The 26476-nt window shown below is 41.5% G+C and overlaps 1 protein-coding gene across 1 annotated transcript in view; it reads left to right on the top strand.

Annotated features, from left to right (window-relative positions):
- CASQ2 (calsequestrin 2) overlaps window positions 1-25858 on the top strand; it is an 87901-nt gene extending 62043 nt beyond the window's left edge. The window contains exons 7-12 of the mRNA XM_070938355.1: window positions 423-553; window positions 3498-3543; window positions 10615-10669; window positions 11452-11552; window positions 23385-23459; window positions 24218-25858. Coding sequence (XP_070794456.1) covers window positions 423-553; window positions 3498-3543; window positions 10615-10669; window positions 11452-11552; window positions 23385-23459; window positions 24218-24385 — 576 coding nt within the window. The 3' untranslated portion in view covers window positions 24386-25858. The remainder of the gene's footprint in view (window positions 1-422; window positions 554-3497; window positions 3544-10614; window positions 10670-11451; window positions 11553-23384; window positions 23460-24217) is intronic.
- Window positions 25859-26476: the final 618 nt, after the last annotated feature.

Here is a 26476-nt window from a genome sequence, read left to right as displayed (position 1 = left end):
TATTCATATAATATTGATCAATAATATCAATAATCAATATTGTCAAGACAAGAACAATGCATGGAAACTAAGCAAGGAGAGAATCAACCTAGAAATAAGGAGAAATTGCCTGACAGTGACAACAATTATTCAGTGGAAGCCTTCAAATGTTATGGGTGCTCCATCATTGGAGGTTTTTAAGAAGAGACTGGACAGCCCTTTGTCTGAAATGCTATAGGATCTCCTGTTTGAATAGGGGGCTGGACTAGAAGATCTTTAAGGTCTCTTCCAACTCAGTTATTCTATGTTTTATGATATATCCTAAACATTTAAAATGTATTTTTCAGAAATAGAAATTACTATTGTACGTCTACAATATACCATACTTTTCAGCAAAATAAATTACAATAATTTATCAATGTAACATTTCCCATTTCTTATAGGTGGCCAAGAAATTGGGCCTAAAGCTAAATGAGGTGGATTTTTATGAACCATTTATGGATGATCCCATCCGTGTTCCTGACAAGCCATATACTGAAGAAGAATTGGTTGAGTTTGTGAATGAGCACAAAAGGTACAGAGAATGGCATAAGGATCATTTCACCTACATTTCCACCAATTATCTATCTATCTATCTATCTATCTATCTATCTATCTATCTATCTATCTATCATCTATCTATCTATCTATCTATCTATCTATCTATCTATCTATTTATCTAATTTATATACAGTAGCTGCCTACTCACTCACAGCGACTCTAGGTGGCTTACAAGCAATAAAACACAAAATAGAAAAAAAACAAAAAACAATAACCCCCTGCCTGATGACAACACAGTCAAAAAAGTCATTTGGTGGACTCCATCCCACTCTAGGTTCCCCAGGCCCGCTGGCAAAATCTTCAGGGCCTTACGAAAGAGTGTCAAAGTGGAGGCCAGTCTAATTTCTGAATGGACAATATTCCAAAGGGTGGGAGCCACCTTTATGAAGGTACTTTTTCTGGGTCTCACCAGATGTACCTCCTTAGAGGATGGGACCCGCAACAGTCCTTTGCTGCCTACTCTAGTGGGTTGGGTCGATGTAACTGGCAAGACATGGTCCCTCAGATAACCTGGCCTCAAGCTGGTTGGGCTTTACAGGTGACAAACCAGCACCTTGAATTGCACCCGGAAGCAAATCGGCAACCAATGCAGCTCCTGCAGGAGACGCGGCACATGTGCACATCAAAGTCTGCACAAAACCATGCATGTTGAATTCAAGTGTCAATCATTGAAAAATAGTTAATTTATATTTCTTCCCTCCTGAGCTTGGTAGAGTTATTATATCTAGAGTTGATTAATGGCTAGTGTTTTGAAAACTTCATTTTTGTCATGTACTTCCTAAAACCTGGAGAAAGTTAGCATATATTTGGTAACTGAAAAGGAGGATCTAATGGCTGGATGCTTTCAAGATTTCTATTGTGAAAATACTCTATCTGTATTCTATCTGTGAAAAGTACAAAACAGTGGAGATCTATTAAGCCTTCCCGTCACAACACTGTAATCCACAGGGTTTTGTCTACATTCGCTACCCTATTCATTTTAATGTTCATTTGAATATCCAGTTCACATAAAGATTTTGCTATTCAACTTTCCTCTCAGGAAAAGAATCCGTTCTACCTACCTAGGTAGTAGAGGAAACAAGGATGGAAAAGGGTATATAATACCTTGAGCCTGATAGAATCAGCCCTACACACTGCTCTTGTTCACGTTAATACCATCTGCTGATGCTTTTCTCTGAACGTCCTCCAGGCCACAGGTGAAATTCAGCCGGTTCTCACCGGTTTGCCCAAACTGTTAGTAAATTGCTTATGCAGTTCAGAGAATCGGTTAAAAATAAAGTGTAAGAGAGGTTTTTTTCTCTCTCTCTCTCCCTTCAGTTAATAGCTCCACTTAACAGTTCCAGCTGGAATGCAGCCAATACATGCTGAATCAAGACAATAAACAACAGAAACTGACAGGATTAGGGCAGGGAAACCCATCAATCACCCATCTAGGGATGGGATTAACCTCTTCCCTTCAGGACGAAGGACAAGATTACAAACATTTTCATTATAAAGAGTATTAAGTAACACTTCTGTGATCAGCTGATACTCCCTGAAGTTTCCCAAGACCTTTTATAGCTGCTGCAGTGTTGGCTACTTCTTGTTTCTTCCTGGGGGAAAAAATACAGGAGAGGACAATGATGCAGCTTGATCATACAGGCCGTGAATTTAATGCATGTGTGGTCCAGCCAGCTGTATTGCTTCTGCTGTGAAGCACCCAATTTAGAACATAGAGAACATAGAATAATAGATTTGGAAGGGTTAATGGCTTTTGGCAGCACGCCCAGGCTTCCAATTGGCCTGAGCAACTGCTCTTAGTTTCCCTTTCAAATGCTGCATTTGCTTTGGTGTTGACTTTTTTTAAAAAGGGGAATGGCTGTTTTATGTTTTCTGCATTGTTTTAGTGGTTCCTGGCACTGTCCTTTTGGGGTGTACTCAGTGGTGGGTTTCAGCCAGTTTGCACCACTTCGGGAAAACCAGTTGTTAACTTTCTGAACAGTTTGGCAAACTGGTTATTGGAAGAAATCATTAGGGCAGAAAAATTGTTGTTAAATTACTTGAATCCCATCACTGGGTGTACTTCCCTTACCCTTTCTAAAAGCCTCTAGTGATGGAGCACCCACAACTTCTGAAGGCAAGCTATTCCATTGGTTGATTGGTCTCACCCTTATGAAATTTCTCCTTCGTCCTAGGTTGCTTCTCTCTTTGGTTAGTTTCCATCCATTGTTTCTTATTGTGCCTTTTGGTGCTTTGGAAAATAGCACTTTGGATCTACCTCATTTTTGCAGGAGCCCCTCAAATTTCCTGACAGAACAATTAATCAGTGGAACAATGTGCCTCCAGAAGTTGTGAATGCTCCAACACTGGAAGTTTTTAAGAAGAGATGGGATAATCATTTGTCTGAAGTGGTGTAGGGTTTCCTGCCTAAGCAGGGGGTTGGACTAGAAGACCTCCAAGGTCCTTTCCAACTCTGTTATTCTATTCTATTTTAAATATTGGAACAGTGCTATTTTATTGTGAGTTGGACTAAGGAGAAATTTCCTAAGGGTGAGATCAATCGAGTTGGCCATGCCCACCCAGTCACATGACCCATTTCCCACAGAAATCACTGGGAGCCATACAAACTGGGAAGGTGTGGCTGGGGAGAGGTCATGTGACTGGGAGTGACATTGAATTGGCCACCCCTACCAACCCAGTCACATGCCCACTAAGCCATGCTCACCAAGCCACGCCCACAGAACTGGTAGGGAATAATTTTGAATTTCATCTCTGCTCCAGTCCTTCTGGAGTGGAGTTTGTGGAAGAGTGACTGTAATGTTTTATGGAACTGGTTTCTGACCTGCCAGTCATGCTTTCTGAATCTACCTCCCCTACACATATTCTTATGAATCGAGATAGATTTGAATGGAACTGAAAAACATTTGTTTCCCTTTCAGAAGCACACTGCGCAAGTTGCAGCCTGAAGACATGTTTGAGATCTGGGTAAGAGATGGAAGTTGTAAACCTTATGGAATATTCATATGAAAAAGGCCCTGGATTGGTTAGAAAAGCTAAAATAGGGTCATGCAGGCCTTTGTAGGTTGGATGTGTGATTATTCATGCAATAGCCATTCATGCTTATCCAAACTGATGTTTCAACTGTTACAATGTCTTTATAGCTAAGTAGTTTCAAAAATGATTGAGAAATTTCATTTGGCTCAAATAATGCAAGCAAATAGTTAATGATATCATATTATGTTAGTGCTTTGCCATTTCAAGGCAAAATTCAAAGCAATAGTCCAAGTCTATGAAGCCATAGGGAACCTGATGCAGGATATCAAAAAGGGTATCTGTTCCTGCCTATCTTATCCTTGGATTGCTGAAATGGGGCATAAGAATAACCTTGAGGAATGGGAATAAAGAGCTATAGCTAAAACAAGGGTCAAATAGAAAAATCTAAGTCCAAAGGAGGAATGGAATTTGAGAAATTGTCTCAGTCTTGACCGTTCCTAATTCTTTTCAGGATAAAGGCAGAAATGGGATTGCAAGATTCTGTTATTGTAGCAGTAGCAGAATAGTATTCATAACTTAGGTGTTGAGGTTTGTCTACCCTGAAGGGCTGACAGTTGCCTTCTGAAGTCTTTCTCTGGCCAAAGGAGTTAAGAAGGATGGTCAGAAGAAAACGGGTCTTTTCAGTTGGACCACCTTGCTTCACCTGATATTTTATATTTTTTATATTTAAAATATTATTTCACTATTTTTCCTAGTATAATATTGCTAGTTTTATTATTGAAATTTTAATCCCATAGCAATTGCTGTCTTATTGCTGCTTAATATTTTATTTTATTGTGCTGTTTTCCATAGTAGTTTTAATTTTTAAATCTTTTCCTGTATTTTTATCCTGCTCAAAAGTTAAATAAACAAATAAATATGCATTCAGGCTAGGATTCCTCCTCTTTTAATCCACAAAACTCAATTCAAGGCACTTTGTAAATGTCTGAGCTAATTTCTTGCAGCAACAGGAATTGTGTACAAATGAAAAGAATGATTAGAATGAGCCATCACTGCTAAGAAACCTCATTCTAAGAGAAGCAATATCTAGTTTATTCATACAAAGATAGATGTGTATGTACTATGTTATGTTTAAATAATTTTAGAGAATACCTATTCTATTGTTTTACTATAGTAAAATTATGGCATATCAAGATTTCATAGTATTTTAAATAAAAAGAATGATCAAGTCAAAGTGACCTTGTTTTGTCATCAAGCAATTAAGGATAACAACTTCTTCTAGGCTGCACACGTACAGTACTGTGTACCTCTATAGAGGTACACTCTTTTTCTTATAGCAGAAGTGAATTTTGGGACATGGAGAGAAAAAGGCCTAGAAGTACTGAATGTTTTATCATTAAACATTTGCTATTTTCTGCCTCTCCCACAGAAGGAAACACCAACAGCTTGACTCAGTGCAATATTTGGAAGGGTTTTAAATCTAAAAACAGCTAAACATGGTAGTTTTAAATTTTATTTATTTTGATGTTGGCTATAATGCAATTAAAAGAGAACATAGAAAGCTGTTCTGTACCCATATTCTTCCTGCCCTTCACTTCTCACCCCATTCAGGTGTTAGCAGTAAATTTTAGTAGATCTGTTAGCCTTGTGTGGTCTCGCCCAAACAGAACCCGAGTCAGAAAGATAGATTAAAATCTCTTTATTTATGTACACAAGTAAGGAGAGGCACCTTACCCAAGAGAGGAGAGGAGCAGATTGGAAAGGTAGAAGATCATCTTATATGCATATTAGTTTTGGAATGGTTCTTTCATTTGTTAACATTATTTGACACATTCTGATGGAGCATGCATGCTCAGTAAGTCTAGTATGTAATATGTAGCATTCCATAGCATCCCATTATATTCTTAGTATGATCTTGTTGATCATAATCTCATATTCATATTCAGGAACATAATGTTCAAGCCAGGTGTGTCCTTGACAGGTTTAAACCAGTTTTCATATCAGGCAGAACATAACTTTCTTTTCTTCTTCAAGAAGTAGAAGTTTTTAATCAAAAAACATAAATTAATCAAATGTTTAGTTAATAATCTAGTTACTAAAAACAATCAAAGAGGTTTCCCTCTGTCATCACAGGTACAACTCCTAGCAGTGGGATCTTAAGGAAGGAGGAAAGTTCAGCAGCAGTAAACCTCTAAGCACAACACTTCAGACCTGAGATAGAATAGAACAGAGCTGGAAAGATTCCTCCTTTTCCAAACCCAGCATCTTTGGTCTCATAAAATACATGCTTTGCCTATAGAAATCCCCAGCTCAACCCTTTGGATCTCTAATTAAAACTCTGAGACTTAAACCATTTTAACAGGCAGCTCTGAATCCAGTCCCTGATCTTCTGTGTCTCTTAGCTCCTAAAAGCTGAGGGAAAAAAGCTGTTTCAAGCCCAAATAGGGTATTAGCCTATTCTGTGTGAGTCAGTTAGTTGCAGAGAGAGTCAGTCTGAGGCTCCAGCCACACGTCTGATTTGTGCTGTTTAGGAACTGATTCTGTGTTCTTGTGTTGTTCCCAGAATGCCACGATCATCATCATTTTGCATTTCTTCCCAAGCTCACATCTACTTGCTCTTTAACTGTCTCCTAGGAAGATGTGACTAGACTAGTGCCAGGCTTTGCCTATTCCTATTGTATTGTAATTTCTATATAAGAGATAAATGTCTATGAAGATTCTGTTGTCTAGGTCATGGTTGTCCCAAAGGTGCTTTTTCAAAAGGCAATTCGACTTTGTTTTTCTTTGTAGATGTTTTGCTTCTCATCCACGAAGCTTCTTCAGTTTTTGAATCAGAACTGAAGAAACTTCTTGGATGAGAAGAGAAACTTCTTTAAGGAAAAACAAAGTCCAGTTGCCTCTTGAAAAAGCACCTTTGGGACAAGAGATAGATATAACTTTCATCTCTGCTTTATTATAGCTACAAAACTGCTTCCCCTCCCTCCAGAATGCTCCCCCTCACACACAGAATATTTCCACTTCCCACAATAAATTGCACGTCCCTGGCTCTTTAGTTTTCTTCTCTTCTTGCTGAAGTTAAGGCTCAGGGGCTCCTGTCTTCATTGCATCAGATTTCTTAGAATTTATTTTATGATGCTTCATTTTCCCTCCCTCATTGTCCTTCCTGTGGCTATTGCAAGCATTCACCTGAGCTGGTCAGTGAGGGAATATCCTCAAAGACCTGTCCCTGAGCTTTTGCTCTGCTGTGCTTGCATTGGGGTGAGGCAAAATAAAAAAAATTAAAACATTGCTGGCTACCACCCAGAAATCTAGTGTAAAGGCACCTGGGACCCTGAGATAGCTTGTTAATGGTGAGGAAGGGCAGGAGAAGTAGTACTTCCCAGCAATAGGATAGTGTCTTGTCTACAAGCTCCAAGTTGCTCTGGCATCTTAGATCAAAAATTGAGAATTGGGGCAATTGATCCAGAAGAGAATCAGCTTGGGAACTCCAGCTGATTCTCTTCTGAATCAATGGAAGGACTGCATGAAAGTGCCTTTGAACTATGATGCCTTGATACCATTTTGCCAGGCTTCTTAAACTAGACAAGGACTTGCTTTTTCTCCCACCGCCAGACTTCTTCAAAAATGGAGAGAAGGAAAGACATGGACTGAGCACTGGTTTCTTGCCAGCTTTTATTCTTCCTCTGTTGGTTACATCACTGGTTAGTTTAATCACTGGTTAGGCTTAATTTAGTTACATCACTGGTTAGGCTTAATTTACCTCCTCACTTGTATCTAGAAGAAAATGGAAAGGAGGAGATGGACCCTAGAATGTGAACATTTCTGTTATACCATTCACATAAAGTGTAATTTGAGCTCACTGGCAAAGTATTTCTGTTTTGCATATTGAAGATCTGAGGTGCAAACTTTACCATTTCCAGTTAAGTGATTTTGGCTTGGTAGGACTTTTACCTCAAAACATCTGGAATGGTTGTCAATCAGCATAAATCACATAGGGATTGGAATGGATAGATTGGCTCACTAAAACATCATTTTAACTGCAAGAAGAGAAGAGTTGGGTCTTTTGTTTAATGAGTTATCGACTCTGGCATTGTGCTTGTGTTAAGACAGCTGGAGATTGAGTGGGAGAGTATGGGGAAAACAAAAAAGAAGCACAGAAGGCCACACTATCTTGGACTACTTTTGCTCCAATTTTAGTCATAAATCTACTCTAAACATCCCTCTCAGATTCTGATTCCCCTGCTGAAGTCTTGATCTTACATTCTCTCCCATCCCTCCACCAATGTTTTCCACTTATTCTTTTAATTCTTCATTTTATGGGGTTCTGTCACTTTTGGACTCAGAGGGGAAAGACATTAGCATTTAGATGGATTTTTTTCCTCTTGCATTAATACCAATTGAAATTGAAAGCTGGGATTGGCGGGACACAAGGAACATGAGGGTTTTCCATGGTATAATTCCAAGATGACGTTTGTAGCAGGTGCACAATAAACATCCTCCCTGCCAACTCCGGGGGCTTTTGCCAATATAATTTTCACTGAACCCAGCTGCCCAAGGTTTGGATGTTACTTTTGTGGAAGAAAATCTGTCCCAGACTTGATTTTTAATATCAATTTTTCACAAGTAGCCTTTACAGAATACAGAAAAGAGAATAACAGAATTGGAAGGGGCTTTGGAGGTTTTCTAGTCCAACTCCCTGCTGGAGCAGGAGACCCTGTACCATTCTAGACAAATAGCTGACTAGTCACTTGTTAAAAACCTCCAGGAATGGAGCATCCACAGTCAAGGGAGGTAAGCCGTTCCATTGATTAATTCTTCTGACTGTCAGAAAACTTCTTTTTTCTCCTTTTATTGTTATTATTTAACTCCAAATCTCTTATGTGACAAAATTATGTTTAATACAAAATAACAACATTAATCCAGAAGGTGAAAACTTCATTTGATTTCTGTAATCACCAGGTTGCAATGATTTAAATAATCATAGAATATCTAGGTTCAAAAGAACCTCCAGCTCAGTGCACCACTTATATTTCCAAAAAATGGCCATTTAGCCTCTGTGGAGCCTCTGAGCCGTGATGGCACAATGGTTAGAATGCAGTATTGCAGGCTAGTTCTGCCGACTGCCAGCACTTCAATTCTCATTGGCTCAACTCATCCTTCCATCCTTCCAAGGTCAGTAAAATGAGGACCCAGATTGTTGGGGGCAATATGCTGACTCTGTAAACCACTTAGAGAGGGCTATGAAGCACTGTGAAGTGGTATATAAGTCTAAGTGCTATTGCTAAATGCTATTGCTATTGTTTAAAAACTTCCAGTAAAGAGAATTCACTCAAGAAAATATTCCATTATTAAACAGCTCTCATTGCTGGGAATAATTTTTTAATGTCCAATTGAAATTGACTTCTGTGTAATTTAAATTAAATATCCATGGTTTCTTTTCCCATCATCTGGGCAATTGCTTAATGTTGTACAAGACAGCTCTTCTGATATTCAAAGACTTCAATAAGGCATTTGACAAAGTAGACCACAGCCTAAATCTTGGTAAGATAGAAAAATGTGGGAAAGACAGCATCATCACCACATGGATTCACAACTGGCAGACCAACTGCACTCAACATGTAGTCCTCTAAATCAGGGGTGAAATCCAACAGGTTCTGACAGGTTCTGGAGATCCAGTAGCGGAAATTATGAGCAGTTTGTAGAAACCGGTAGCAGAAATTTTGAGTAGTTTGGAGAACCGGCAAATACCACCTCTGGCTGGCCCCAGAGTGGGGTGGGAATGGAGATCTTGCAATATCCTTCTCCCTGGAGTGGGGAGGGAATGGAGATTTTGCAGTATCCTTCCCCTGCCACGCCCACCAAGCCACATCATGCCCACCAAGCCACACCCACAGAATCGGTAGTAAAAAAATTTGGATTTCACCACTGCTCTAAATGCAGGGAAGCATACAGTGGCGTATCTCAAGGTTCTGTCTTAGGCCCAGTATTCTTCAACATTTTTATAAATAATTTAAATGAGGGGATAGAAGTGGAACTCATCAAATTTGTAGATGACACCAAGCTGGGGGGAATAGCCAATATTTTAGAAGATAGACTCCAGATCCAGATGGACCTTGACCAACACTGGGCCCTATCCAGCAAAATGCAATTCAGAGGAAAGAAAAGTAAGGTCTTCCGCAAGAAAAATAAAATGCACATGCATGTATAGAATATGTGGTACCTGGCTCAACAGCAGTGAGACATATCTAAGAGTCCTAGTGGCAACCACTTAAGAATGAGTGTGCTGCAGCTGCCCAAAAAGCCAATGCACTCCTAGGCTGCATCAACCGAGAGATAGTATCAAGATCATAGGAAATGCTATTACTGCTTTATATTGCACTGGTAAGATCACACTTGGGATACTGTATCCAAAACTGGATCATGATACAAAACTGGATTATCATGATACAAAAAAAGTACAAAAAGTACAGAGAAAAGCAACAAAGATAAGGGGTCTGAAGATTAAAGTGTACGATGAACAGTTGCCGGAACTTGGTATATCAAGTTTAGCAAAGAGAAGGACTAGGAGTGACATGAAAGCAGTCTTCCAATACTTAAGAATCGGGGGGTTGACCTATTCTCCAAAGCACCTGAAATAGAAGCATAGAGCAAGAAATAACGAAAAAAAGATATTGAAGAGAGATCCAACCTAAAATTAAAAAGAATTTTTTTTGACAGTGAAAACAATGGAATGGTTTGCCTCCAGAACTTGTGGTGTTCCTTCACTGGAGATATTTAAGAAGAGATTGGACAAACATTTATCTAGAATGGTATAGGGTCCCCTGCTTGAACAGGGAGCTGGGCTAGAAGACCTCAAAGATTCCTTCCAACTCTTCCTATTCTCATTTTCAGGATAAACATAACCAATACTTCTATCTTTTCTTCCTAAATTTATCTGTCTCTCTATCTTGTAAAGCCAATTTGGAACCATGGAATAGCAGTGTGTGATGTATGTATGTTTTGGTGGTATTGTATACTTCACAATTAATGATGGACTCATCAGAACATGTTTCTTACATATAGGAGGATGATCTAGATGGAATTCACATTGTGGCGTTTGCTGAAGAAGACGATCCAGGTACAAAACACATAGGCTTGTTGTAGGTCTTGCTGTAAAGAACATAAAACATGGCTGTCAGGGGATGACTTTCTGTCCGTCACCTGTCTATTACAAGAAAGTGTCCTATGGCATCAAAATGTATGCTAATTATAGGTATTCACCACCATGAACTATGTTCCATTCTTCAGATGTAGGAGAAGTTAGCTTGAAAGAGAGGCATTTATAATATACTCTCATTCTTTTAGAGGAGGGAAAGTGGCTGTATGCATTTTTGCATTTTTCCTTTTTGCAAATAAAAGCTAAAAGCAATTTAATTAGAGAATCAGCTTTGAAATAAAAAGCATTTTCATCTTAATCTTTGAAATGTTTCATTTGCAATAATATTTTAATCGCTGATTCATTGCCAACTGTTCTCCTCCTACTCTGTGTTTCATATGTAACTGGAACCATCTTCACTCTCATTCTGGGGACATTTACTCCCCTGTGATACAATATGTGTAACATTAGAAATAGGGAAAAAATGTTCTCCACAAGAAAGTCTTCCATTCCAGTTCTGAGTGGGCTGACCTCAGAGTTTAGTGTCTACAAAAAGGACTTGGTAGGTACCACCCAAATTTGAAAGCAGACAGTGAACCACTAGTGAAATGGTGGGACTGAGAAATAGTGCACTGAAATAATCTTCTCTCACATGATTGTAGTTGCTTGAAATATGCTATTCTTGTCTGATTACTATAAACACCCAAGTATTCTTCTGCAGAGCAATCCACAAGGTAATCGCTTAACTGTTATTATATTTTCAGATGGCTTCGAATTCCTGGAAATTGTCAAGCAGGTTGCCAAAGACAACACTGATAATCCTGATCTAAGCATTGTCTGGATTGATCCTGATGATTTTCCTCTGGTAAGTAGCCCTATCTCCCAGCTGGTCCCTTCTCATTTTTTACACACTTACATTCATGTACATGTAGAAGTACATAGACATTCCATATATAATAGAGAGCAAAGAATTGCAATCAATTGAATCTATTGTGTACTGCCATCAAGAAAAAAAAATCCAAAATAAATTTAATGTATGACTTTCAGATTTGTAAGTATTAATATGAATGCCTATATTCTAATATTCCTTTTTATATATAATTAGTATTAAAGACTTTACATATGTAAAAGGTAAACATGAAATTATATAATGTAAGATTAAGAAAGGAAAAAATATATAAGAAATTGCAGATAGAAAAAAGGAATATGTACAGTATAAAGAAGTATTAATATGAATGGCTATATTCTAGCATTCCTTTTTATAAGTATTAAAGAATTTTACATATGTAAAAGGTAAACAAGAAATTATATAATGTAAGATTAAGAAAAGAAAAAATATAAGAAACAATGCAGATAGAAAAAAGGAAAATATATAAAGAAGTGACTTCTGATCTTCCTTACAGCAGTTACAAACTTATTATTTCTCCTCCCTCTTTAAAATTACATGATTCCCTTCTACCCATATTCATCCTTTTCTAATCAACTAATCCATAAATGACCAATTCATTTGACAGCCTTTCATAAAAGTACTTATTGTCTTACTCCTGATCAAACAGATCATTTTTGCCATTTCCACAAGTTCCATCATTTTCTCCATTGTGGATATTGCAGTATTTTTCCAACTTTGTGCATAATAGCCTTGTTACAGTTACCATATATAAAATCAATCTTCCATAGGTCTTTTCTAAGTTGTTACCCATAAATCCCAATTTAAAAAATTCTGGTTTCATCTGAATATTGGTTTTTAAAATTGTTAGTATCATCATATGTATTTGTATCCAATTGTTTTTGTTTTTTGCAAGTTCACCATAGCACTAGCAATAACACTTAGACTTATGTACCGCTTTGCAGCCCTCTCTAAGCAGTTTACAGAGTCAGCATATTGCCCCCAACAATCTTGCTCCTCATTTTACTAACCTTGAAATGGAAGGTTGAGTCAACCTTGAGCCAGTAAGGATTGAACTCCTGGCAATGAGCTGAATTAGCCTGCAATACTGCATTCTAAGCACTGCGCCACCACTGCTCTTCAGTTTACCCATGCATGGTAAACTGTCCCATGTTTTTCTCTCCCATTGGCCCATGTGATATATAGCACATTGCATTGGTCTACGTTATAACCCATATAACCTACGTTATCACATCAAATTCAAACAACCCGTATTCCCATGAAGGGATGCATTATTTATTAAATTAATCCAAAAGTACTTTAGAATAAACAATATTAATTTCAGTTCTTCCCTTAATCTGTTTTAAACTTTCTTGGTTCAAGTTCTTGGTAAGCTTTTTTGCTTTTAATTATTTTAAAATCTTTATAGTTATTTCTTTACTTTCTACATTAAGCCAGGTCAAAAGATACTCACCATGTTTAATTGCTCTGCTGCTTGAAGTGTCTGTAGCTCATATCTTTGCAAGTTTTAAAATGTAATTCAAACATGCATTAGAAAGTATAGTTTTGGATAAGTTCCTGAAAAGCAGGCCCTGCATGAGGCTATGCACTTGATGTTTTTCCCCCTGTGGCTCCTGGCACAAGTCATCAACAGGAGCCCTCTCAATCCTGTAGGTTTCCTCACAAGGAGTTGCCCTCTGAAGCACAAACTGGCAATCTCTTGGCTTCTCCTCGTCCAAGAAGCTCTGCTCACTAAGGTTTGCCTGGTCACCAGGCTCCACTACTTTGCTATTCGGTGTGTGTTAGTCCTCCATTTTCTCCATCCAGAAGTTCCCAATTTAAGAACTTAAGTTCTTAAGTTAAGAAACTTAAGTTGTTTCTTACAACTTAAGAAACATATATAAAACATTTTTCTCCTAATGTTTTTCAATACCAGAAAGTTTCTGAATTTCACAAAAGGAATACAAGAGTCAGTTCTATATAATTCTACTTTATAATGTAGAAATCTGTGATTTTCAAAACTTTTGATAACTGTTCTGTGAGTGAGGAAAGGAAGCCCCACTTCTTTTTCTTTTTTTCTGCAATAGATAATTTTTTTAAAAAAATTTTTATTTAATTTGTTAAATTTATTTGCCATCTATTTCACTGTGGGGTTAGTCTAGGCAGCTTTTATAAGGCTATTTATATTTATAAGGCAGCCCAACTCAAACAGTGTGATTGTAGGCTGCTTCTGTTTCTTCATTTAAAGCAAACTGCTGCAAATATTGAATAAGATTGCCATTGCTTTAGCAATGTCATTTATAATTATGTTTTAAAAATTAAGGGCAGTTTTACTGTATATATTCACAACCAGTTTTCTGAGTCATATATTAAAATTCAAATAGGATTAGACTTTAAATCATTTATGCAATAGCTTTCTTTTTTTGGTCAACACATCTTCCTATTTGGAAATATTCAAATAACTCAATCTAGAAACATTTTCTCATGTGTTCCACATGAGAGCACATAACTTTTTAAAATTCCATTTGAATTTTTCTCAATATATCTTGAAATTTAATGAAATAGAAAGGAAGATAAACATATGATTAAAATACATACATTAAATTTTTGATATATAACACAATTTATTAGAGTTGTTATATAAATATTTAATATTTAAATGCTATTCAATATTTAAAGCATAAGAATCCATTGCAAAATGGTTGCATCCAGAAGGTGTTTTTTAACCAATCTTAAACTGCCATGAACATCTTAAAAGTTCATTGCCAATATATCCTGAGTGTGCTTTTAGTATGAGATTGCATAAAATGTTAAGTCCAATTTTGTTTTTATCCAAAGAGTGTTGAACAAGCTATAGTACTGCTAAATTACAATTACTGGCATACAAAGGTTCAGCATTTATGTGTGTACTGGACCATAATCTTGCACAGCATAAACTACAGCATAAACTCCGGGTCCCGTCAGCTAAACAATGTCGGCTGGCGGGCCCGTGGGGGAGGGCCTTCTCTGTGGCTGCCCCGGCTCTCTGGAACCAATTACCTCCTGAGGTCCGGACTGCCCCCACCCTATTGGCCTTCCGCAAAGCGGTGAAGACCTGGCTCTTCCGGCAGGCCTAGGGCCGTTGATCTCGTTATAATGATCTTGCAAGACCCGGCCACGAATTGGAGTGCATGTGTTTTAACGTTTTTAAAGTTTTTAATGTTTTAATGTTTTTCTTTTTAACATTTTTTATGGGATCATTCGCATTGTTTTATTCTTTGTTGTAAGCCGCCCAGAGTCCCTTGGGAGTTGAGCGGCATAGAAATGCGACAAAATAAATAATAATAATAATAATACAGCATGGTGCTGCAGCTACCAGTAAATCTTTTCACTAGGAAATAGCCTTGATGTCCGCTATCCAGCATTCCCCTGCCCTTGTCATTGTTGAAATGGAACCCCAGTACAGTGATGGACAGTCAGGCTAAAAGGAGCCATATCCTGCTTGCATTGTGTCTTGCCTCTGTCTCTTAGCTTCTTGTTGCTTGCATCAGGAGACAATTGAGTGCTTTACCTATCATCGAGATTGATTCTGTTCCTATCATGATGTCTTCAGCTTCCAACTCTTATTGTTTCTTGTATAGTTCAAAATCCCCCCCCCCAACCAAATTTTCTCCACATATCCTTGAAAACCACAGGTAACTGAGAATTGTATTTGAGGACAACTTTAAACTGATACCCAAATGGTACAATGTGTTTTTTCTTTTAAAAGCCTCTGACGATCCAAGCTGAGTTGCCTGATCGTCAGAGGCATTTAAAAGAAAAAAAGCCTCTGCCGATCAGGCAACTCAGCTGGGATTGTCAGTGCCTTTTGAAAGCATTCTTTTACAACCTCTTCGCCAAAAAGGTTGTAGAAAAAATGGTTTTAAAAGTTAAAAAAAAAAATTGGCCATGCCCACCCAGTCATATTACCCCCCCACCAAGCCACGCCTACAGAACCGGTAGTAACAAATTTTAGATTTCACCATTGCTTCTGCCATAGTGTATTCTTGGGTTTAAAGTATGAACATATGTTATGTTGGCTGAAGATCCTCCTGAGCTTTTCTGATATTCTGATATTCCTGCAACATAATGTATGGAACAGTGTTGCTTCATTTATTGTTCTCTTCGTTGTCCTGTGGAGCTCCTGTGGGGTCTTTTTTGAGATTTGATATAGGCCAGTGGTGAAATCTGAACTATTTTGCCACCAGTTTGCTGGCTACACATGCACACTGTGCGCCAAATGTGCGCTGTGCGCATATGCGCAGTATACACCAAATGTGCGCTGCATGTGCATGCACACTACACACCAAAAGGAGGCTTGGGAAGGTAAGTAGAGCAGCGAGGGGGGGAATCAGCTGTGCCACATGATTTAGATTCACTAGAAAGTAGGATTTCCTGCTTTCTAGCGATTTTCAATTGCGCGGCACAGCTGATCGTCGGAAATACCGGTTCAGAGGAACCGGTAGCTTTTTTTTACTACCAGTTCACCTGAACCGGTGCGAACCAGTAGCATTTCACCACTGATATAGGCCCACTTGGGATAGCCACATGTTCTGATGGTTTCTTTGATGTGTTTTCATTCTTTTTCTTTCCCATTTTTGCTGGTAGGCAGGCCTTCAGCTCAGTGGTGTAGGGTTCTGATAGCTCCCATTTTATGCTCCAGTGGGTAGTGGAAATCAAAATGCAAACATTGATCTGTGTGAGTGGGTTTTCTGTAAACCTCAGTGTTAAGTCTTCCTTAATATGTACAGCACAATCCAGGAAGGCTAGACTATTTTCCTTAACATCTTCCCACGTGAACTTAATGTATATGTCCACAGAGTTGATATGTTTGGTGAATGCTTCCAATTCTTGTGTCAGGTTCTGATGGCATCTCAAATAAATTGCACTCCCAAGCAATTAATCTTTGCTGAAATATTCCATTTATTGAGTACGATAGATCTAACCCTGACTTCGTCGTAGCTGATACTAACCCTCTGACACCCAAACCCTTTCTTTTCCGTTCCCCAATTCTCATCTTCTCATTAGCCATCTTCCAAGTCAGTCTCCCCAGCTTCTGATCTCACAGGAATGTTCCCCCCACCATCCCATCTCCTAGGGGATATTATCTACAAAGAAATAAGTAGGTGAAAAGTCAAGCCTCATCTTTTTATGGCAGCATCAGAATGCTGACATCCGGCCCCTCTCCCTTCATTTCTCCAGGGAGGCCTGTTTCAGGGGGAAAAAAATTTAAGTACCGTTACCCCGTCTGAGGGTGTGTGTCCCCCCCCCCCCGCCTTGCCTGGGTGATCTGCATGGAATTTGGCTATAAGGCAATCAGCTTGGATATTTGTGCTCTTCACCCAGGAAGCTTCTGACAAGGGGTAACCCTTACACTTAATTAAGTATTGGAGGCGCCCCCTATGCCACCTCGAATTGAGAATTCGCTGTACCTCATAGTGAGTATGGCCCCCAACAACCAGGGGCTCGGGGGGGTCATGTGGCACCAGCCTCAAAGTTGACCCCACCACAGACTTCAGGAGGCTGCTGTGGAAAACGGGGTGTATCTTCCCTAGTAGCCGGGGCAACCGCAGATGTACTGTAACCGGGTTGATTATTTTTTCTATAGGGAAAGGTCCTATAAATTTCGGGCCCAATTTCTTGCTTGGGAGTCTAAGTCTCAAATACTTGGTGGAGAGATAAACCTTCTCCCCCACTCAAAATGGTCTTTGGGGAGTTCGGTGCTTGTCTGCTTGTTTCTTATAGGATTGTGCCGCCTTGGCCAATGCCCTCTTAACGTTCTCCCAGGTTTCCCTCAACATATCCATCCAATCGGTCAAGTTGACTGAGGAAGGGGGCTCCCTTGGGTACTCTGGCATGGGGACAAAATCCATACCACTCACTATTTTAAACGGGGTTAATCCCATGCTACTGTGGACAGCGTTATTATACGCGATCTCCGCAAACGATAGGAGGTCTGCCCAATTGGACTGTTGCTAGTTGACATAGCATCTTAAATACTGCTCTATCATGGTATTCAGTCTCTCCACACCCCCATTGGTGTTCGGGTGAAACGCTGAGCTGAGGCCTTGGGATGAACCTATGGATCGTAGGAACTCCCTCCAAAATTTTGCTGTGAACTGGACCCCTTGGTCGGAGATGATTCTTCTGGATACTCCATGCAGGCGGTAGATGTGTTTCAGGAACAGTTTGGATAATTGGGCTGAGGGTAGCCCGCTGCAGGGTATAAAGTGTGCCTGTTTGGAGAATAAGTCTATTACAGTCCAGATCACTGTGTTGCCACTACTTCTCGGCAGTTCTACTATAAAATCCATCGCAATCTCCTCCCATGGTCTCGCTGGTTCAGCTACTGGTTGCAGCAGCCCGGGAGGGCATCCTGGTCGTCCCTTCATCATGGCGCAGACGGTACAACTTTTTACATAACTGTCTACGTCCTTTCTCATGTGGGGCCACCAGAACTGTCTCCGTGCTAAGTGCAGAGTCTTTAGGAAGCCAAAATGTCCCGCTGGTTTGACATCGTGGCTCCTCTTGAGGATCAGGGTGTGTAGAGTCTGTGGGACATAGAGTTTTGTCCCCTTCCATGCTAGGTCATCACTTTTTGTCAAGAGGTGTTGATTGTCTCGAAACCAGGGGTCCACTGCTGTTTCGGTTTTTAGTCTTGCAGTTAAGTCACTTGCAGGTTGGCCCTGCTGGTCGCGTCGTTGCCGTCTGGTGACCACCTGATCCGCTACTTGGGTGGAGGGGATGATGGCATTCACTACCTGCTCCCGCTCACTGTTGTATTGGGGCATCCGGGAGAGGGCATCAGCCAGAAAGTTCTTCCCCCCTGGGATGTGCTTGAGCTCGAAGTTGAAGTGATTGAAGTATTGAGCCCACCGGACCTGCCTGGGTGACAATTTCCGTGGGGTTCTGAGGGCCTCCAGATTCTTATGATCAGTCCAAACTTTGAACGGTTTCTGGCCTCCCTCTAGTAGGTGCCGCCAGGTCAACAACGCCCATCTCACTGCGAACGCTTCCTTCTCCCATGCCGCCCATCGCCTCTTCGTGTCGGTGAGCTTGCGGTAGGTGTAGGCACAAGGTTGTAGATTACCTTGGCTGTTCTTTGGAGCAACAGAGCCCCCACTGCCATATCGCTTGCATCTGCTTGGATAACGAAGGGCTGTTCAGGGTCAGGATGCTTTAAGACAGGTTCTTTTGCAAACATCTCTTTTAGCATCTCGAATGCCCATTGGCAGGTCAGGTCCCACTGTAGGGGTTGTCCCGGGTGGGGTTTCGTCGCCGGACTCCCTGTCTTTAGGAGGTCCATCAGAGGTTTGGCAATTCTTGCGAACGAGGGGATGAATTGTCTGTAGAAGTTCGCGAACCCTAGGAAGCTTTGCAGTTGTCTGCGGGTGCGAGGGGGCTGCCACTGTAGAACTGATTGGACTTTGGCTGGGTCCATCTCTATTCCTTCGGTTGATATTCGGTAGCCAAGGTAGTCTAGTCATGATTGGTGGAACTCGCATTTTGACAGTTTGACATACAGGCTTGCCCTCAGCAGTTTTTCCAGCACTTGGCGGACGAGGCGTACGTGTTCCTCTATGGTCTCCGTGTAAATGAGAATGTCATGTAGGTAGACGAGGACCCCCTTATAGAGGTGGTCATGTAGAACTCCATTTATCAGCTGCATAAACACCGCTGGGGCTCCCTGTAGCCCAAATGGCATCACCTTGAATTGAAAACTCCCCAGGGGGCAGTTGAATGCTGTCTTCCACTCGTCTCCTTCCCTGATGCATATTTGGTAGTAGGCTTCACGGAGGTCTAGTTTGGTGAAAACCTTCCCCTTGGCCAGGTGGGTTAGCATGTCTTTCATGAGGGGGAGGGGATATAAGTTGTGTACGCAGACAGCATTGATACTGCGAAAGTCAACTACCAGACGCATAGAGCCGTCTTTCTTCTCTTTGAAAAGGATCGGTGCTGCGACTCGCGGTTTGACCGGCTCAATGAAACCCCTTTGTAGGTTCTTGTCTATGTAGTTTCGCAGTTCTTGCATTTCACAGGGCATCATGGCATACAATTTAGGTTTAGGTAGTTTCATCCCAGGGATGATTTTGATAGCACTCGGCCTCGCGGTGGGGGGGTAGAACGTCACACTCAGCCTCGCTGAATACCTCTGCAAGGTCTTGGTACTCCCCTGGGATCTGATCTGTGTCATAAGAGCTGTTGGATGCGGCCGACAGTTGCTCCCCTGTACCCTCAGGGAGGGGCCCTTGTGTTGGCGGTGTCTTCTTTTGCTGAGGTGGGAGGGATTGGGGTCCCTGTGTGGGGGGCATCTCCCCTGGTTGGGGTGGCAGGGGTTGGGGGCCCTTTGATATCCTCAACCTGTGGGTCCCCTCTTGCCACCAGATGATTGGACCCCATTTGTCCAGCCACGAGAGTCCCAGTATGACTGGGTCTGTCATCTTGGGGGCTATTATGAACCGAATTATTTCCCAGTGATCTGCTAGCTCCAGCCTCACTGGCTTGGTCAAGTGTGTGGCGTAAGTTCCCCCCACTAAGGAACCATCAACTTGTTCAAATCAAATTGGGTGTTTGAGCTTTTTAGCCCGGATCCCCAATTTTAGGACTGTGTGTAGGTTGATCAGGCACCTCGTGCTGCCAGGGTCTATTAGGGCTTGGAAAGTCCCTTGGGTCCCTGTTTTCGGGGCTGTTAGGCGTATGGGGAAAAGAAAAGGATGGACGGGTCCACTCACCATCGGGTCGTTTTCACCCTCGTCCTCGCTGTCATAAGATTCGGGGAATTGATCTCCCTCATCTGGAATTCCTCTTGTTTCGGTCAGGTGAGCGAAGACCTCCGGGCCCTGGGGAGCTTTCCGTGGCACGTGGGTGGCGCGTTTGGGCCCTCGTTCCGGTTGTGCCTTGTGCAGTGGATCTGGTCTCGGTCTAGGGGTTCCACACATTGCTGCCAGGTGACCAATCCCCCTGCATCTGTAGCACCTCAGCGGGCTCCGTTGGACGACTGGCCAATGGGTGGGCTGTGGTGCTGCAGTTCCTTGTCCACTGGGTGGCCCCTCTCCTTGTTATCTGGTTGCTTCGACATGCCGTTGGCCCGCAACCCTCTGTCAACTTTTATCGCTACCCGGAACCATTCGGAGAGTCGGTTCGGGATGTCTCGATAAGTGGTCGCTTGGGCAATTCTCTTATCTAGGTTTGTCCTAAAGAAGTACACCAGTAGTCGCTCCGGTAGGGGAGGCAGGGTCCCAATGACTCTCCTGAATTCACGGATATGCTCTCTGATGGGCTTCCCCTTCTGCATTAGGTTTCTGAGCTCGTCCTCCACATAGGGGTCCTCCTCTGCCTCCTCGAACCGGGCTCGTAGTAGTTGTAAGAACCTGTCTGCGTCTTGCAGTTGGGGGGCCCTGTTCTTGTAGAGGGCTGCTGACCACCTCCTTGCTTCTCCCTCCAACCCTTCTGAAATGGCACTCACTAGGGCTCTGGGGAATGGGTAGAGGTGTCCATAACACTCTATGTAGATCTCAGCGGTATCGAGGAATTGGGCTAGGTAGTCTGGGTCGCCATCGAACTTCCCTCTGAACCGGGGTGGCTCCTCCCTCGCTGCCCTCTCCTCCCAGTGTGGGGCTCTGTAAGTCTGGCCTCAGTGCTGATGGTCCTCTTCCTCATCTCTCATTCTAGGGTAGGGAGGTGCTGTCCCATCTAGGCTGCTCTGCTTGCTGGGCCAGGGGGGAACCCATGGATGCATTTTTGAGCTCCTTCTCCTTCTGCTAGGGAGGGGGGAAGGGCTGCAATTCAGTCTACAGCCTCTCAGTTCAGCAGCCCAAACTGGTTCTCTCTCTTCCTTTGGTCTGCATGATGGCCCCTCCTCCCGAAGGATGGCACAGTCAAATTTCTCCTTCAATTCATCTATGGGGCTATCGAGTGGCTTCCTTGAAATTTCTTGGTGCCTGGCATGCTGCCAGGGCCATAGCCAGTCTGCCCTCCCCAATTCACTTTGGGGTTTCCCCTTCTCCTGCACATTCGGGAAGGGAAACTCAACCTCTGCGGTTTTTGGCAAAACCCCCAAGTACTTATCTGCCTTCTTCTTGGCTTGCAGCACAATCATCTGACCTTGGCTATCTTGCAACTTGCAATGTGTGCCGGGGGAGACAGGCAGGGTTGAGATTTCGTGACTTCCAAGCTGGCTGGAATCAAGGCTGGCTCTTTTCCAGTTGCCTGCAAAAAACTTTCTTCAGCCATGGCGTCAGCTGAATATCTCCATTCACTCCGTACGTCTGGGAGGGAACTGGAGAATTGGAGGTCAGCCAGCTTGGCTTGGAAAGGAGTATCGGCTATCTGTCAGGTTCTGATGTCATCTCAAATAAATTGCACTCCCAAGCAATTAATCTTTGCTGAAATATTCCATTTATTGAGTACGACAGATCTAACCCTGACTTCGTCATAGCCGATACTAACCCTCTGACCCCTAAACCCTTCCCTTTCCATTCCCCAATTCTCATCTTCTCATTGGCCATCTTCCAAGTCAGTCTCCCCAGCTTCTGATCTCACCCCACAGGAATGTTCCCCCCACCATCCCATCTCCTAGGGGATATTATCTACAAAGAAATAAATAGGTGAAAAGTCAAGCCTCGTCTTTTTATGGCAGCATCAGAATGCTGACATCTTGTGTTTTGATCTTGACCCAAGTATCGTCCACATACCTATGCCAGTGAGTGGGTAGAATTCCTGTGAAGGAGTTTAGGGCTTTGATTTCTACCTCTTCCATGTAGAGATTGGCTACAATGGGGTACACAGATGAACCCATAGCGCAGCTGTGTTTTTGTCTGTAGAAACCTTCATTGTATTTAAAATAGGTAGTGGTCAAGTAGAGGTCCATCATGGCACATATATGGTCTGGGCTGAGGTTCTATCACCTAAGGTGCTGTTTTGTGCCAGTCATTTTTTCACTACCATGACAGCTTCAGTAGTTGGAATGCATCTGAAGATGGAAGTCACATCATAGGAAACCATGGTCTCATCGGGGTACCCTTTTAGATTCCAAACTTTGCTAGTGAAGTCCTGTGAATTGTTGATATGATGGGTGGTGCTGCTAACTAAAGGAGCTAATAGGGTGTTTAGATGTTTTGCAATGTTGTAGATGACAGAGTTGATGCTACTGACAATTGGTCTGAGTGGAGTTCCCTCTCTGTAGATTTTGGGGAGTAAATACCCTGTTTCCCCAAAAATAAGACCCAACCAGAAAATAAGCCCTAATGCATCTTTTGAAGCAAAAATTAATATAAGACCCGGTCTTATTTTTGGGGAAACACAGTATATGCATGCGGTGACTTCCCCAGGGTAAACAAAGAGGGGTCAAAGAGGCCATCTATGTCAAAACTGAACAGCCCTCTCTCAACAGTGGGGGAGGGATATGACATCATCCATCTTCAGTCTACAACACAGTCCTTTCAAAAGTTCCAAAAAGGCTCCACACCCATTTGCACCACTCAGGTGACCCTGATGACACAGATAAACCTCCAGATAACCTTAATGACCCACTAAAAGAATGCAAATGGCCAGCTGTCTGCAAGGAGTATAAATCCTTCCATTCCCCACCATCCAGTCAGAGCCGAAGAAGCTTCTTGGATGAGAAGTGAAATGTCATAAAAGAAAAACAAAAAAAGTCCAGTTGCCTCTTGAAAAAGCACCTTTGGAACAACCATGACCTGGATGACTGAGAATCTCCATAGACATCAAACTTTTTGAGTTCACAATATGAATACAAGTATAAGTAAGTTTTTCTTTCTTTTGCTTTTACAGCTTATCACATACTGGGAAAAGACATTCAAGATTGACCTGTTCAAGCCACAAATTGGTGTGGTCAATGTCACCGATGTGAGTATCAGCTGGCTCATAGTTTCAGTGGCCTTAGCATCAAGGCTACTGGATCTGGCTTTGTGCGTCATTATAAGTTTGAATGGTACCTAAATGAAAGGTTGTAAAGTCAAGGACTACCTATATTTTGCTCTGACAGTCAGTTCCTCAGTGATGGATGCCTGTCAAGGACGTATCTATTCATCTAAACATGGGTAGGCAATTTGTGATCCTTGGCTTAATTTTAAAAGCCCCTCGTCTGAAGATCTGTTTTGAAACTTCTGGGAAGATTATCTTCCCTCTGTGTAGTGTTCTGGAAAAAAATGTCAAAATAATAAGAGTGAGAAACAAAAAGAGAGGTGCAGGGAAAGGGAAAGGATGTTTCTGCGAGCAGATGGGCAACATATCCTCTATTCTTGTTCTAGTTAGTATTTATCAACAATTGTGATTATCCCAAACTTCTGGAATAATTCAAAGGAATTTTATTTAGCATGTGTATCTTAACCATATTATAATTTAAAAAATGATTATTTGCCATTTTTATTTGTTAACATATATCATATGGTCATGTAGTATTATTACTTAATGTATATTTGAAAGCTTTTGTATTCAGTTTATTGGGAGGAAGTGTAGAATGAAATCCACACATGATTTTTCCTTTATTTCCAGTTTCCTAACCTCCCATTTTATAAGTAATTGGAGAAGATTTAAGATTTAAACACATTTTGCTCCAAAAACTCCCAGTATGTTGTGACGAAAATGTTCACCCTTCCTTTCAGGCGGACAGTGTCTGGATGGATATCAGGGATGATGATGAACTCCCTACAGTTGAGGAATTAGAAGATTGGATAGAAGATGTGCTTTCCGGCAAAATAAACACAGAAGATGATGATATTGATGATGATGATGATGATGATGATGATGATGATGATGATGATGATGATTAGGTTATAGCTCATTGAATACTGGACACCAAAATCTGTGTGCCTCAAAATACTATGCCTTACAGTATTTCTCTTCTAAGGGGAAAATACTGTTCTTTTTGATTTCTAAGGGTCATTGAAAATTCATAATCTTGATCCCTTTTATTTGTCCCTCTTCCCAAATACAATATTCACCCTTCTGGCTTCCACAATGTGTACTCTATACCTACAGTAAGTCAGAAATTATTATTTTTTAAATTGTGTAAACTCAGTGTTTATGCTCCCTGCAGGAAATTTTAAATCTATGAATATGTTTGTTCATAAGAATAAGAGAAAATAAAGAATTACATAATAGTTCATGAGTTAGCAAGGACATTGCTGCCCTACACTACTCCCAACAGAATGGCTTGCCAAAGCAAGGTGTAGAAAATGAAAATAGTGGAGAGCAATTGGCCTTTTCTCCCTGTTCTTCTATCCCTTCGGATTATGGGCTCATGTTTTCTCCACATGCCATCTGTGGAAGACATGTCCTTTACAATGGAATTTCAGTCTTTGAGTCAAACTGCTGCTGAAGTTTGTTGGTTTCCCCTTTCCTGCTACTTGTTTCCTTGACAGCAGCAGAAGAAATGATCCCCCAACTTTGATGGCCTCATTTCTGAGATTCAGTAAGAGGAACCCTGTGTGGTAGCACTTTTCCAAATGGCATACTTTCTTTCCATCTTGGAGACCAGAGGTGTCCATGGCGGTGGATGTGGGGAAGAGTTCAGTTTACTTTCTTTTGGAATGACTGGCATCTACTCTCCAAATGGGTCTAGGACAATTTATGACAGCCAACTCACCACGGCCACCTCTCCATGGCCATCCGTACAATTCCATGCTGGATAACTCAATGTGATAAACGTTATCTTTGACATTATTTCCATTGACAAAACTGGAAATAATGTTGGAAAAACAGTGGTGGATAACATTTATTGTGTTGAGTTATCCCCATGTGGAATTTTCCATGGTGAATTGTCCCACGGCAAGTTGTTCATGACTAGATGGCTGGGGTCAATTGTCCCATTCTACTCCAAATACCAGAAGGAAAGAACTGGAGAATCGCCCGTAGTGACTGATGTTGAAATTGCTTGGTTCAGAATATGTATTCCCATACTTTGTAATGCTTATGTTCTATTCTTCGATCATGTTCAATTGAAATGTAAAAAGAAATTCTGATTGGACTGATGCAGGATTTTATTTCATCTTACCTCGTTTCTGTGCTTATCAATACTCAGTCTGCAATAAAGCTATCTGGGCCATCCATCACTGCCCTGCTTTCTAGAGGCTGATATCCAAGTTTCCTCCCTCATAATCAAAATATGATTAGCCTATGTGAAATTACTCTGTATAGATAATTGATCAGGATTCCCATTTCCATTAAAACTCCATATTGTGTGTATATTCATATGCACGTATCACTTTTTTATTTATCCAATTAAACAGAATACAAGCTTGGAAGGGGCCTTGGAGGTCTTCCTAGTCCAACCAGGTGCTTGAGCAGGAGACCTTATACCAGGGGTGTCAAACCTGTGTCGTCACGGCGTCATGTGACGTATTGCAACTTTTTTCCCCTTTGCTAAACTGGGCATGAATGTGGCCCGCACGTGATGCATCCGGGTTTGCGAGTTTGACACTACTGCCTTATACCATTCCAGTCAAATGGTTGTCCAATCTCTTCTTGAAAACTTCCAGTAATGGAGAACCCATAATTTCTGGTTTATATGATTTATATCATTACCAATCATGTTTCAAATTATGTGCAGCTGATAGGTTAATATCTGAAGGGGTGAAATCCAACAGGTTCTGACAGGTTCTGGAGAACCGGTAGCGGAAATATTGAGCAGTTTGGAGAACCGGTAGTGGAAATTTTGAGTAGTTCAGAGAACCGGCAAATACCACCTGTGGCTGGCCCCAGAGGGGGGTGGGAATGGAGATTTTGCAATTTCCTTCCCGCAGGAGTGGGGAGGGAATGGGGATTTTGCAGTATCCTTCCCCTGGAGTGGGGAGGGAATGGAGATTTTGCAGTATCCTTTCTCTGCCACGCCCACCAAGCCACACCATGCCCACAAGCCACGC

Source organism: Pituophis catenifer, unplaced genomic scaffold (genome assembly GCF_029215685.1).
Source record: "Pituophis catenifer annectens isolate HBS135680 unplaced genomic scaffold, rPitCat1.0.hap2 SCAF_2, whole genome shotgun sequence".
NCBI lineage: Eukaryota > Metazoa > Chordata > Lepidosauria > Squamata > Colubridae > Pituophis > Pituophis catenifer.
Note: the sequence above shows the minus strand (reverse complement) of the source record. Positions and strands in the feature narration are given on the sequence as shown.